The 16016-nt window shown below is 39.0% G+C and overlaps 1 protein-coding gene across 1 annotated transcript in view; it reads left to right on the plus strand.

Moving 5' to 3' along the window:
• The window catches only part of GUCY1B1 (guanylate cyclase 1 soluble subunit beta 1), a 97231-nt gene that overhangs the window by 22694 nt on the left and 58521 nt on the right, over nucleotides 1-16016 (plus strand). Inside the window, exons 3-5 of the mRNA XM_040332162.1 lie at nucleotides 4331-4431; nucleotides 10273-10391; nucleotides 12849-13046. Coding sequence (XP_040188096.1) covers nucleotides 4331-4431; nucleotides 10273-10391; nucleotides 12849-13046 — 418 coding nt within the window. The remainder of the gene's footprint in view (nucleotides 1-4330; nucleotides 4432-10272; nucleotides 10392-12848; nucleotides 13047-16016) is intronic.

The raw sequence follows: 16016 nt of genomic DNA on the forward strand, positions 1-16016 counted from the left end.
CTGTCAGGGGAGGTTGCTATAAATAGATTAGCAGGGAGCTGGTCCTATTACAAAACACCTCTGAGAGTCTCTGCCTATGATGAGAGGGGGTGTGTGCCTTTCCTCCAATCAGCAATTTTAGCTATCTTGACTGTATACCCAGACATCACACTCTGTGTTAAACAGGAAGAGAAAATCTCCTAACACGATTTGAATTTTCTAAACAGTATATAAATGTGAAGACAGCAGATATACATGTAAAACCTATGTAGGGAGATTTGGTTCATCTGTGTGTATCATCTGAGGCTGTTCACTTCACTGGGTGTATGGAGGGTTTACATCCACTTTACGCTTTCACCTAAGGAGCTAAATGAGCTAATTTTGCAGCAAAATCTATTTAGCTGTCCGCTCATCGTTCTAGTTGGTAAGTTATGTAGAGTAGATGTGATTGCGTAGAACGATGTCCCTCTGGGCCCAGGGACAGTCATACACTTTGCAGCCATAATCAAATAATCAATACAGCATTTGTAGTCACACAGGTTGTATGGTCTTAAATGTGTTTAAAATGTAACTAAAGGCAAAACTTTTTTTTTTTTTTCATTTAGGATAGAATAATAGAGGGTTGTAACCCCCATCAGTTTCTTTTTCTTTTGACATCGGGTAGATTTCCCTTCACTTCCTGTCCCAAAGCCAAAATCTGAAGTTTTAGAAAATCCCTCCAAAGTGAGGAAATCCCAGTGTGCCACTAGGGTCACCAGAACTAGTGTCCCCATTGGAAGGTTTCCTTTCTATTAGGGATTTTTTTTACGAGTATGAGTACCGATACTTTTTTAGTACTCGTCGATACCAATACCTACTGCAACTGTTTTGTTTACACTTCAGCTGTCAGCAATTGTACTTAGCATTAAAAAGTTATTAAGAAATTAAATACATTTTGTTTTTACATTTTGTGCTTTTTTTCAATGTGAAGGGCCAGATCCACGTACCTCCGCAAATTTTTACGGCCGGCGTAGCGTATCTCAGATACACTACGCTGCCGTAACTTACAGCGTATTTCCCATATCCACAAAGAATTTGCGCTGTAAGTTACGGTGGCGTAGTGTAAATGTGTCGGTGTAAGGGCGCGCAATTCAAATGGCTAAATTGTGGGCGTGTTTTATGTTAATACGTCTTGACCCAACATAAATGACGTTTTTTCTGAACGGCGCATGCGCCGTCCGTGGGGGTATCCCAGTGCGCATGTTCCAAATTAACCCGCAACAAGCCAATGCTTTCGGCGTGAACGTCATTCTACGCAAAGCCCTATTCGCGAACGTTTTACGCAAACGATGTACACAACGGAAAATTTGACGCTAGCCTGACGTCCATACGCAGGGGTAACGTTACACCTAAAAAAGCCTTACGGAAACGACGTAAAAAAATGCGCCGGCCGGACGTACATTTGTGGATTGGCGTATCTAGCTAATTTGCATACTCGACGCAGAAATCGACGGAAGCACCACCTAGCGGCCAGCGTAAATATGCACCTTAGATCCGACGGCGTACTAAGACGTACACCAGTCGGATCTAGCCCAGCTTCAGGCGTATCTTGTTTTGTGGATACAAAACAAAGATACGCTGGAGCAACCTAGAAGTTACGCGGCATATCAATAGATACGCCAGCGTAACTGCTGTGTGGATCTGGCCCGAAATGTGTAAATATATGAAACAGGTGTAAAAATATTAACGAACAAAGCAAACAAAAGAAAAGTTTTAATTATTAATAGTTTATAAAATAGAAGTATATAAAATAGAAATAGAAGGAAAAAAAATCAGCAGGTACATAATTAAATTGAGGAGAATAATGAGCTAATTTGGGCAGATTAGTGTAAATTAAGGTTAATAAGGGGTTAAACAGAGGAACATTTGATAAAAAAAAAAAAAAAATTTTTTTTTACTTGAGAGGTTGCTAACTGACTTCATCTGCAGATCGAAGGTCTTCCCACTGATCTGTAGATGAAAAAAAATAGAAATATAAAACAAAAACAGCTCTAATTACCGGACTTCTTTAACACTTCAGCTGTAAACAGGGGAACCCCACTGACAGCTAAATGGGTCATCGGTTGTTAAGAACGTGGCGACCAATAGTTGCCAGCTTTTTTTTACATTTCAACTGTCAGTGGGGGAATCCTGTTGAAAGAACCGAGTCTAAGGCCTCGTACACACGACCGGATCTATCCGCTGGGATTGATCCGCGGATCAGTTCCAGCAGATAGATCCGGTCGTGTGTACGTCCGAGCGGACATTTCCCAGCGGATAAAAATCCAGCCGACGGATTCCCAGCGGATAAAAATTTCTTAGCATGCTAAGAAATCTATCCGCTTGAATCCAGTCCAGCGGACTGATCCGGTCGTCTGTACAGACTCACCGGATCAGTCCGTCCGCTCGTCTGTACAGACTCACCAGATCAGTCCGTCTGCTCCCATCCCTCGCATGCGTCGTAATGATTCGGCGCATGCGTGGAAGTATTTACCTTCAGGATCGCGCACGTCGCCGCGTCATCGTCGCGGCGACGGCGCGGCCACGTCACTGCGGATGTATTCTGCGGGGATTTCGATCTGATGGTGTGTACAGCCATCAGATCCAAATCCGCCAGAGGATTTATCCGCTGGAAACGGTCCGTGTGTACAAGGCCTGAAAGTATCGGTTTCAGGTATCGGTGCATTTGCACGAGTACTGATACTCGTGCAAATGCTTATTATCGACGCCGGTACCGGTGCAACCCTACCTTCTATTAGTGTTCTGCTGTCAACCCAAATTTGTGATTTTTCTTTTACTTTCACTTTTAAGAATAACAGTAATTAGGACAAATAAAGAAAGGAATTCTACCTAATAGGGGCACAGACAGCAATAAAAACTGACAGGTGTTCTCATCCCTCTCTACTCTGTCCAAAACAAAAAAAAAAGTTTTTCTTTTAGTTACACTTTAAAGCGGTTGTAAAGGTTGAAGGTATTTAACCTTCATACATTCTATGCATGAAGGTAAAAAACCTTCAGTACGAAACTCCTCCCGCAGCACCTACTATTACTTACCCGCGCCTTATCGCGATCCAGCCATGGATGAGAGTGGCTGCTCTCCTGGGTCTCTGCCTCCTCTTTGGCTGAGAGACAGCAGCAGGAGCCATTGACTCCCGCTGCTGTCAATCACAGCCAGTGAGGAGGAGACGGCCCCATTCTGTGTGTCTTATGGATACACAGAACGGGGCTCAGGAGCTAGCATGTACGAGTGCCACCATAACAAACGTCTTGTTATGGGGGCACTCAAAGAAAAGGAGGAGCCACGAGTGCTAGCCGGGGGACCCAAGATGAGGAGGATCGGGGCTGCTCTGTGCAAAATCATTGAAGTTTTTTTTATTTGACCCTTAATATCACGTTAGAGCGGAGTTCCACCCAAAAGCAGAACTTCCGCTTAATCCACTACTCGCCCCCTTACATGCTACATTTAGCATGTAATTTTCTTGGGGGGGAGTGGGGGCTTCAGGAGGAGTGGCACTTCCTGTCCCACTTCCTCCTTCCGCCCAGGGACCACTAAGGCGATACGTCATATCGCCGTTTAACGGCCCCTCCCTGTAGGCGATCACCTGGGACACGTGACAGGTCCCAGGCGATCGCCTGTCCAATCAGGTAGCACTGCGCCGTTCACGCATGCGCAGTGAGTGCCTGGCTGTAAAGCCGAAAGCTGTCACGGCCAGGTGCCCACAGTTGCAGTGGAGGTGCCGGCGGTGAAGGGGGGGGGATCGGAACGAAGCTCCCAGTGGCAAGTCGCTGGATCGTGGCACAGGTAAGTGTATGTTTATTAAAAGCTAGCAGCTACACTTTTTGTAGTTGCTGACTTTTAATAAACATAAAAAAAGGCCGGAACTCCCCTTTAATGTATATTGGAACACAGATTGATTTACTAAAGGCAAATAAGCTGTTCGATTTGCAAGGGAATTTACACACTAAAAGGGCTATTTCCCTGAAAAAATACAATTTGTTTAATTTTTCTTGCATGTGATTGGGCATTCTTTGCAAAATAAATGGTTACCACATTCACTAAGCAAGGGAGTTTATGAGTTCCCTTGCAAAGAGAATGGCCCTGGTTAAATCAACCCCAAAGAGTTATATTAACAGCATATCCGTATATTCATCTCAGGCATTACAGTGGTATGCTTTTACAGTCTTTTTGCAGAAATATATAATCTGAGATGTTATACATGCTTGAGTTAATCCACCTTAACCAGATTTATCCAGAACAGTAATGCAATAATTAAGCTATTAAACGTGAGGCTTTGTATGAACATTTCCTAACAAATTTCATTGCCATTTCTAGAAGAGAAGCACAGCTCGATGAAGAAGGTCAATTTTTGGTGAGGATAATTTATGATGACTCTAAAACCTATGACCTTGTATCGGCAGCAAGCAAAGTGCTCAGTAAGTACTGTAAAATATATACTCATGTGAAGCTGTGATAACTGTTTCAGGAAGTATGAAAGGAAGAGCATGTCAAAAATAAAAAAAAATAAGGCTATTAATATTCTATGCCTTTAATAAACTTAGCCTTTATCTAGCAAGTCATTTATATACTGGATTTGTTTCCGTCCAGGAAGTGTTCACACTAGGGGTTTTGAAATTGGCATCTGTCTTGCAGTGCCACCTGGGGTTGAATGGTTGTGTAGGTCAATGTACTGTAGGTAGACATGGCTAACAACAGTACTCAGGGTAGAACTGAGGATTCTGAGAAGAGTTCCTAAGAGATATGAGAAAACAGTATGCATTGTGGCTTGCCAGCAGCCATACAAAACATAAATATTAGTTTAGTGTTCATCGTGTTTAATATACCCAATCTAATGTATTAACCCTATTACTTGAATGTATAAAAAGATTTGTTATATAATCCATTTTATACCAAAATGAATAATATTTGTTTTATTTTAGATACCTAAACTATATCTGGTGCCCAACTCCAGACAAAACATTACATTTTGTTTTTGGCAGAGAAGCTTAGTGCGTCTGGTTTTCCATCTCTCTGAGGTTGAGAAGTCTATCTAATTGAATAAGCTTAATGGTTCGAATATGTATGTCTCATGTTGATTGGACTGGTTAAAGGGATAAACTAGGAGTGCGCGGTTAGAATATTTTTAAGTGGAAAAGTTGAACTATCTACATAGTAATATATATATATATATATATATATATATATATATATATATATATATATATATATATATATATATATATATATATATATATAGTTAATCTGGTTAAAAAAATACACTAGTCCATCCAGTTCAACCAACATCTACAAGAATCTGGGCAGGGCTTTGTAGATGTTCAGGAGCCCCTGTCAAATCTTTCATGCTCCCTAAATGAACCAGGGGATCATCCCTGTCCAGACAGTGCAGATGGGGTGGGTTGCTTTTCTGTGCCGATTGCAACTATTATTGCAATTAAGTTGAAAGGATGTAAAGGGAGGAGGTGTGCAAAGCTTCTATGTTACCTAGTGTCTCATTCTGCTCCAAGTAATCTCTTTGAAAGGACAGGAGGGTTAAAGCATGTTTGCACATTGTACAGCTTCTAGAGTTGAATGTCCACCCTGGATATAATGTAATATTTAAAATATTGTTAGACTTTTTAGATTTTTTTGACCAACCTGTCCTCATAAGGTCAGAATATTGGCTTATATAGTGATGTGAAAAAAAAAGTAGCGCTAATGGTGCAAGAGAGACAATGATGTCTCGCTAAATTAATGTGTAATCACTGTACTGAACCAGTGATAATGGTGACAACAACCAATATTGAGTGAATAAATGTGTTCAAAAATCCACAAACAAAAAAGAAAACAAAAATTAATAATAATAAGTCCATCAATATGACTTGTGGATGAATGGTGAAGAAAACAAACGTGTGACCACGTAGATCCTCATAGGCAAACAGTCATTCCTTCCAACTAAATATAGATGTGAATGCGCTTACCGGAACCAGTGGATCTACCTGTCAGCGACAGCAGATCATGTAGAAATCTCAGGGGAAAACAGCTCGACTTCACTGAAGACTGTGCAGTAGGAACCACGAACTGGATGATTGGAAACCAAGGATCTTCAACAATGGACCCTAAATGAATGATATCCTGGAACAGTGTACCAAAACCGGATCTCCCAGGGTGTCCACCCCAAATCCAATGGATAGAAGAGATGGTGATAAAGCCCCTTGAGGGGATGAAGGCACAACGGAACTACTCCAAACCTCCAAAGAACATATGGGGAAAAAGAAAAAACAGAGCCCCAATAGTGCAGGTCAAAAGTATAAAGGTTTTATTGTAAAACCACAAAAAGTAAACATTAAAAGTGATCACAAATGATTAAAAGAGGCAATATGGGGAGTGGCGAAACCAAGCCCTACGCGTTTTGTCCTACAGGACTTCAACTGGGGCATCGCATATAATAGGTTATTCATCACAGTGATAGTAGCATATATCTAAGGAACAACGGTCAAATACTCCCTCTTTTTTCTTTTTTCACTTCATGAGAAAAACAATATTTAGAACTACATATACATTACAGATTATATTACTTTACAATACATTTTATGAAAGTGGACCTATTATCAAATATATTTTTTCATATTAAATGTTAACTAAACTGCGAAACGAAAGGCTAAATACTTACCAGTCCAACAGTCCCTTGTCAGCACCAACGTCAGTTTACAGCGCAAAAAAAACCCAGCAAGCAGTCAGGTAGGTAGGGGCATTTTATTGCAGAGGAGTGCATGTCTCTTCGGCAATAAAGGACTGCCTGTTCACTGTTTCTTACAGTGGAATTTCAGTTCTCCTTTTAAATACAATTACAATACATACAAGTATTTATTAGCTTTATCAAAGTTTACCATACCCCCAAACAATGCCTTAATCTGCTTTTCTATCTGGAAGTAAAGCATCGTCTTTATTCAGGCATTTTATATGATCACTTTTTTCTTCTGGAATGTGACACTGGCTTGGAGAGGACACAATCATGTTAATATTGGGGTCTGTGCAGTTTTTGGTTGTGTTTACAAAAGTTTTACAGCTCAGACCTGATTGTGACTCGTTACAAAGTTGCAGAATGCTTTTACCTGCCTACAGCACATTGTTGCATTTATCTTAGCCTAGAGAAGATCACTAACTGGAGTCAAGGAATGCTTTTTGAAGATAAAATATTGAGCATTCAAAAAATAATACTGTTGCTGGATATTACAAAATGTTAAAAGTGCATTTATGGACACTTGTAAAGTTATTGAGAGGCCCTCTTTAAGAGATAGAATAATATAAAACAAATCAAATGATTTGTTAATAGACTGGATAAATATATTTCCAAGAAAACTGCTGAATACTTGGAAAATTAAAGTATTCTCGAGCCAAGTTCAACATTCCCTCATCCTCACAACCCTCTGTGACCCCATCATGGAAATATATTGTTATATTTATAATTACTTGGATTATGATTTCACTGATGAGTGAGTTCTCTGCAGACAATGTACACCAGTAAGCTTTGTACTTCCAGGTTGAATGGAAATCATTTACAAAGTCAGACATCCTATATTTCCACTCCTGCTTTTCTCTTAACTCTAAAACTACCCTAAGCTAATATGTCAAAATTGACCACTCGGTGACAATTAGGTTCCATGGGGCAAGCTTTCTTCTTTACATTGGCTTGAGTGATCTATTCTTATGTTTTTAATTTCAAAAGATTATTCAGTAAAATAACTCCAAGCACAGGAACCCAATGAATGAAACAAATTCTTGACTTCCAATGACCTGGTTATAGTTGATTGGTTGTGAAACTCTTGCCAGTATTGTGACTTATATTTTATGTGGACAGGGATGTATTAATCCTCGTACACACGATCAGTCAATCAGATGAGAACGGTCTGATGGACCGTTTTCATCGGTTAACCGATGAAGCTGACTGATGGTCCGTCGCGCCTACACACCATCGGTTAAAAAAACGATTGTGTCAGAACGCGACGTGCTGAAAAAAACGAAGTTCAATGCTTCCAAGCATGCGTCGACTTGATTCTGAGCATGTGTGGATTTTTAACTAATGGTTGTGCCTCCAAACGATCGTTTTTTTCTCATCGGTTAGGAATCCATTGGTTAAATTTAAAGCAAGTTGGCTTTTTTTTAACCGATGGTTAAATAACCTATGGGGCCCACACATGACCGGTTTTGACCGATGAAAATGGTCCATCAGACCGATGTCCTCTGTTTAACCTATCGTGTGTATGAGGCCTTAGGTGGTGAATCCTGTGGTGCTCCTATCTTTACATAAACCGCTGAAGTTTGTCTTTGAAGGGGCAAAAAGCTAATTCTGCTTTTACTAGGGGAATCTTCATACTGAAAGTGGACCTTGCACTAAAAATCAAAGTTTGCTTAATAAATCATGTTCCTTATCACCTTAACACAACTCTGCATGATAGCTGTAAAAGAAAGTAAAAAAAAAAAGCTTTTGCACATGAGAGGATGACATCATTGTGCAGGAGCACTTCTTGTAAAGATCTGGGATCCTCATCGCTCCCAGGATCTACCAGAAAGAGCATGTTATTACCTTACCTAGGCAGAAGCTGGATGGAAGGTGAATATAATTCAATTTTTTTTCTCTTTTTCTTGCTATTTTGCAACATTTTGCAAGGGTTGGGGAGAACATGATGTAATAAACGGACCTTGCTTTTTGATGCCAGTTCTGCTTTCAGTGAATGCAGATTCCCCACTGAAGTTGGACTGATCAAGGCTATATTATGGTATATAAATACAGAAACACTGTTTGCTTAGTACAAAAAGAGGTAATGCAGCAACCTCAATTCTGGACACAAAGTAATTGCAAGAATAATTATTCTAAAAAGGTGCACAAAACCAATACCTCTGTAGTGATCAACACAAAAATGTGTGTGTTTTGCCTGTGTTACTCTTGTGAGTATATCTACTTTGAATAAATAATGTGGTTTTAGCATACTACTCTATGGTGCTTTGTTGTTTTTCCTACCCATTATGGTGCTTTGTTGTTTTTCCTACCCATTATTACTTTTAAGTCCTGGCTTTGGATAACCAGTGAAGGATCGTGGAGGCGCTGGTATCCTGAGTGGTGGCCCCCTAAATTTAATGATTTCTGTGCGGTGGATCTTTTATCATTTGGAGATCATTACTGTGTGGTAAGGAAACTGGCACACTTGTCTGTGAGGGGGTTTGGAATTCTTACACCTGGACTTTCATAATTTTCAAGATTTTACGTTTGGACTTTTATATGTTTCTCTTTGAAGTTTATTTCTTTGTTATGCATAAGTGAATTATATGTTATGGGACTGATATTTCAAAATGTATTTGATGCACATTGTTCATTATTGTTTAATAAGAGTTAATTTTTAATTTTTTGACGCACACGTTTTTGTGTTGATCACAACAGTGATATTGGTTTTGCGCACCTTTTAGTCTAAAAATTCAGGTATGCAGCAGCAATTTGACCAGTAAGGAGATTATAGGAGAAATGTAACAACAAATTAATATTTTTAAACACAAAGGTTGGCCTGCTATCTTCAGTCGTAAATGAAACTGATAATTTTATGTGAAAATGTCTTTGTGAATTTTGGATATTGAGTCTATTTACATAATCTGTTCTCGTGACTATTACTGAAGTTCCTTTCTGCATGAATGAAGATTTGAAGCAAACCAACAGTTGCTTAAAAGTTCTGCAGTCATAAAATATGCATTTATATAAACATTTGGAGCCTTATTTACTACAAGAGGCATCTATATAAAGGCAAAGCGTGTTTCCAACATACTTAAAAATCTTAATTGTTATATAAATTAATGTGTTTAGCTAGGAATGGCTTATTGCAAAGTGATTCTAAAAGAAGGGCTACTATTTTGTAGAAATAAAATAAAATAACATGACCTTTCATGAGAGATGGCTTTTATACTTAGAATTTGAATAACATTGGCTACGACACTGTACTAACAATCTAGCGGTGTGCCTGACTACAGATGTATTCTTTGTTATGGCAACTGGTAGAATGTTCCGTAATTTGTAAACGTTAACCCTGCCCTCAAGTCACTTTGTATCACTTGTTCTTGTTCTTTGTCAGTTTTTTTTTACTGGTTTACTATTCATGACAGCAGTGATGGGAAAAAAAAAAATCTTCAACCTCTATTGTGTTTAGCCCTTTAACTAGCACTAATACAATATGTATTGTTCTGTATAAATTTGTTATGCTAATTCTTTTTTTTTTTCCTGAAATGTCATGCAGATCTCAATGCTGGGGATATTCTCCAAATGTTTGGAAATATGTTTTTCGTTTTTTGCCAAGAATCTGGCTATGACACAATCCTGCGTGTCCTTGGATCCAATGTCAGAGAATTTTTGCAGGTCAGAAAACAGTTCCTGTTTTGTAAATCACGCATTAACATTGCCAACAAGCAAACATATCAGGAAACTAAATGGAAAGTTCCAAGCTAATTGGCGTTGGTTATAGCAGAGTTTAAGTGCTATATTTATATTGACCACAGATAGGAAATGAATAGCCAAGCTATCTTATTTCTTAAACATTATGAAAATCGATAGCAGTTCTGAAAAGCAAAATGACAGTCAGTGAATCTTATCTCTGTTAAGAGGTCTCTTGTGTGCTTTTAAGACTGGTATATTGCTGGTATTATGGTGAAATGCAAGTGCAAATGAATTGAGTGATATGTACTTATTTTTAAAGAACTGTGGTTAGAACGCTTAATGGAATCACAAGAACAAGCTTTCAAATATAGACCTAAAGTGTTACTAAACCCAGTGACATAAAAATTGTTCACCCCCCCCACAGTGCTCACAGCTTATAAATCTTCTTTTTACATTAAAATACTGCCAGAAAGGAGGAGATTTTCACTACAGCCTGTATACACGCCCACATGTGTGATGCCAATATCATGTGACCTGACTAGCTTTAAGAAAACAAGTAAATATTCTCTCCAGCATAAAATACACAACTGATCATGTGCAGGTTGGCTACCCTGCCTGTGTTAGCTTGTTTTCCCCAGATAGGAGGGGGAGATCTGTGCATACAGGATAACACAGCGTTTTTACACAATGCATAGGATTATCCCATTAAGTTCCATAGTGAGTATAACAAGCATGCTATGCCGCATATACACTGACTGACTTTTACTGTTGTGGGTTTAGTAACACTTTTAAGTTAAACTCCAGGCAAGCAGCTAAATACATGAATGAAATACATATATGGGGACTGTTTACCTGCCCAAGGATTTGTATTTTTGTCCATTCAGTTTGAGATTTACACAGCTTTTTCCATGCAGCACAGTCCCGTCTAACAGAGTTGGAAACCTGATTTTTCTCTGCTGCAGTTCAGTAACACTTCAAGGTCTAATCCCTTGTCCAGCCCCATGAATCGCCAGTGAAAGGAGAAGCAGCAGACTGATGAGCTTATCTCTCTGCTACTCTGCACTCTTCTCTTGTCTTAAACTGCTTGTAGTTAAAAAAAAAAATATAACAATTTGTTAATGAATACAGAGGTGCTTTAACCACTTCCCGACGGCCGTACGACTTTGTACGGCCGCAGGGTGGCTTTAAATCTCTGAGTGGCCGTCTTTTTACGGCCTCCGCTCCTCCTGGCCACTGGGGAGTGCGCCGGCGGTGCGCGCATGCCTGCCGCATCACTGAGATGCCAAAGCGCGTACCTGGCGGCCGTGATGTCCCCCAGGCACCCGCGATCGGCGGTTACAGAGACAAGGACATGGATCTGTGTGTAAATACACAGATCCATGTCCTGTCAGGGAGAGAGGAGACCGATCTGTGTCTCTTGTACATAGGGACACAGATCGGTCACCTCCCCCAGTCAGTCCCCCTCCACACACAGTTAGAACACTATGCAGGGTACACATTTAACCCCTCCCTCACCCCCTAGTGTTAACCCCTTCCATGCCAGTCACATTTATACAGTAATTAGTGCATATTTATAGCACTGATCGCAGTATAAATGTGAATGGTGCCAAAAATGTGTCAAACGTGTCCGATGTGTCCGCCATAATGTCGCAGTCCCAATAAAAATCGCAGATCGCCGCCATTACTAGTAAAAAAAAAAATTATAAAAAAATTATAATTCTGTCCCCTATTTTGTAGGCGCTATAACTTTTGCGCAAACCGTATTGCGATTTTTTTTTTTACCAAACATATCGGCCTAGACTGAGAATTTTTTATTTTTTTTTAAATTGGGCTATTTATTATAGCAACAAGTAAAAAATATATATTTTTTTCAAAATTGACGCTTTTTTTTGTTTATAGCGCAAAAAATAAAAACCGCAGAGGTGATCAAATACCACCAAAAGAAAGCTCTATTTGTAGTAAAAAAGGACGTTAATTTTGTTTTGGAGTCACGTTGCACGACCGCGCAATTGTCAGTTAAAGCGACGCAGTGCCGAATCGCAAAAAACGGCCAGGTCCTTAACCTGCATAATGGTCCGGGTCTTAAGTGGTTAAGCATTAACAATAATAAAGAAGTAATTATCCAATATGGATGTTTTCTAGGTCCCCTCTTTGTAGTAACAAATAAAATGTGTCTCCCACAATCCCATTATAAACAAACCTCCTGTTGTTTGCAATGTTTGACAGCATGTAGTCTACATAGAATGATGGCATCTTATTGTTAATATACAATACCAAATGCCACCTGCAGGTAGAAATTGAGAGCTGTAGGAAGAGTTTCCCGCTTAGTTAACACTTTGAGGGGCTCACAGGTGGGAACTCCAATTTCATTGGAAAATCCCTTTAGGTTAGGTATTTGTGGAATAAAAAGACTCACAATGTTTACTTTTCTATTTACAGAACTTAGATGCTCTGCATGATCATCTTGGTACCATTTATCCAGGTATGCGTGCTCCATCATTTAGGTGCACTGATGCAGAGAAAGGAAAAGGCCTTATTTTGCATTACTACTCAGAAAGAGAAGGACTGCAGGACATTGTAATTGGCATTATTAAAACAGTGGCACAGCAGATCCATGGAACTGAAATAGTTATGAAGGTAAGTGCTTGAAGCCCTGGTGTAATTTCTTAGTTCATTCTTCTCATGGGTTTGGTCACTTACAGAACATGCTTTAAGGATAATAAAACCCCAAAACAATAATGTAATATACTGCAGTTTACAGGCCTTGAGATGTTGTAGCTGCATTGTTTTTTTTTTCAAGCAAACACAGAAAATACCCATTGATCTTGCCAGAAATGCCATGTCCTTCGCACTTCCTGTGAGGTGCACCGAAAAATATCATCCTTCCTAGCTATCTTTTATAAACCATCAATTGATCTGCCCCCCATGTAATAAAGATAAAGAGATATAAACATGTATGTAGTCCATATCAGGAGGGCAAACTAGGGTGACAACCATAGATACAATGAAGGAGTAGCATAGCCACCCAGGTACAGGAGCGTGTAAAGAAAAGTAGGTTAACCCACACCCAGGACTAGTAAGCTGCAATATTATATATATATATATATATATATATATATATATATATATATATATATATATATATATATATATATATATATATATATATATATTGTTTTTGGGGTTTAGATACACTTTAAACAAGGAACCTCTAAATACACCCTGAAATATTCTGACTGGAATAGGGACATAGGAGTCGATTACTAAAGGCAAATAGACTGTTCATTTTGCAAGGGAAAAAAAGCTTAGTGAATAAGGTGAAGCTCTGGTGACTTTCATCATCCAATCATGTGCAAACAAGTATTCATTCCACAGTGGAAATTCACCTCACTCATGAAGGCCTGAGGAAAGTGCAATTTCCCTTGCAAAGTGAACAGCCTATTTGCCTTTAGTAAATCAACTCCACGGGGGCTTATGTATGAAGAGCAAGGTAGCAAAAAGTATTGTTCCCTGTCAAATTTCTCTGTCATAGTGCTTAAAGGTAAACTTCACTTTGATATATATATACAGTGGGGATCGAAAGTTTGGGCACCCCAGGTAAAAATTTGTATTAATGTGCATAACGAAGCCAAGGAAAGATGGAAAAATCTCCAAAAGGCATCAAATTACAGATTAGACATTCTTATAATATGTCAAAAAAAGTTAGATTTTATTTCCATCATTTACACTTTCAAAATTACAGAAAACAAAAAAATGGCGTCTGCAAAAGTTTGGGCACCCTGCAGAATTTATAGCATGCACTGACCCCTTTGCAAAGCTGAGACCTGCCAGTGTCATGTATTGTTCTCAATCATCGTCTGGGAAGACCAGGTGATGTCAATCTCAAAGGTTTTAAATGCCCAGACTCATTTGACCTTGCCCCAACAATCAGCACCATGGGTTCTTCTAAGCAGTTGTCTAGAAAACTGAAACTGAAAATAGTTGACGCTCACAAAGCTGGAGAAGGCTATAAGAAGATAGCAAAGCATTTTCAGATGTCAATATCCTCTGTTCGGAATGTAATTAAGAAATGGCAGTCATCAGGAACAGTGGAAGTTAAAGCAAGATCTGGAAGACCAAGAAAAATATCAGACAGAACAGCTTGCAGGATTGTGAGAAAAGCAATTCAAAACCCACGTTTGACTGCACGATCCCTCCAGAAAGATCTGGCAGACACTGGAGTTGTGGTACACTATTCCACTATAAAGAGATACTTGTACAAATATGGTCTTCATGGAAGAGTCATCAGAAGAAAACCTCTTCTACGTCCTCACCACAAAAATCAGCGTTTGAACTTTGCAAATGAACATATAGACAAGCCGAATGCATTTTGGAAACAAGTTCTGTGGACCGATGAGGTTAAAATAGAACTTTTTGGCCGGAATGAGCAAAGGTACGTTTGGAGAAGAAAGGGCACAGAATTTAATGAAAAGAACCTCTGTCCAACTGTTAAGCATTGGGTTGTATCAATCATGCTTTGGGGTTGTATTGCAGCCAGTGGCACAGGGAACATTTCACGAGTAGAAGGAAAAATGGATTCAATAAAATTTCAGCAAATTTTGGATGGTAACTTGATGCCATCTGTGAATAACCTGAAGTTAAAGAGAGGATGGCTTCTACAAATGGATAATGATCCTAAACACACCTCGAAATCCATGGGGGATTACATCAAGAGGCGTAAACTGAAGGTTTTGCCATGGCCTTCACAATCTCCTGACCTCAACATAATTGAAAATTTATGGACAGACCTTAAAAGAGCAGTGCGTCACAGACAGCCCAGAAATCTCAAAGAACTGGAAGACTTTTGTAAGGAAGAATGGGCAAAGATACCTCAAACAAGAATTGAAAGACTCTTGGCTGGCTACAAAAAGCGTTCACAAGCTGTGATACTTGCCAAAGGGGGCAGTACAAGATATTAACTCTGCAGGGTGCCCAAACTTTTGCAGACGTAATTTTTTTGTTTTCTGTAATTTTGAAAGTGTAAATGATGGAAATAAAATCTAACTTTTTTTGACATATTATAAGAATGTCTAATTTGTAATTTGATACCTTTTGGAGATTTTTCCATCTTTCCTTGGCTTCGTTATGCACATTAATATTTTTTTTTACCTGGGGTGCCCAAACTTTCAATCCCCACTGTATATATATATATATATATATATATATATATATATATATATATATATATATATATATATATATATATAAAGCAATATGGCAACCACATATGGAATGAAAAAACAACAAGGGGTGTGCAGCGCTTCACTGTGATAGTTTAGCAAAAGTTATATAATGTATACAAAGTCCCAATATTAAATCAGTGACTTGACTTGAAAGAGATCTTCTTTATAAAGATGCATATCATAAATTAGAATATGATCAAAAAGTTACTAAACCCTTGTTTTTTTTTTATATATAATAAAAATGTCATACTTACCTCCACTGTGCAGTTGGTTTTGCACAGAGTGGCCCCGATCCTCCTCTTCTTGGGTCCCTCAGCAGTGCTCGTGGCTCCTCCTCTTTTTGTGTGCCCTGTCAAAGAAGCGCTCTCCTTCGGGACAACCGTGG

Source organism: Rana temporaria, chromosome 1 (assembly GCF_905171775.1).
Source record: "Rana temporaria chromosome 1, aRanTem1.1, whole genome shotgun sequence".
NCBI lineage: Eukaryota > Metazoa > Chordata > Amphibia > Anura > Ranidae > Rana > Rana temporaria.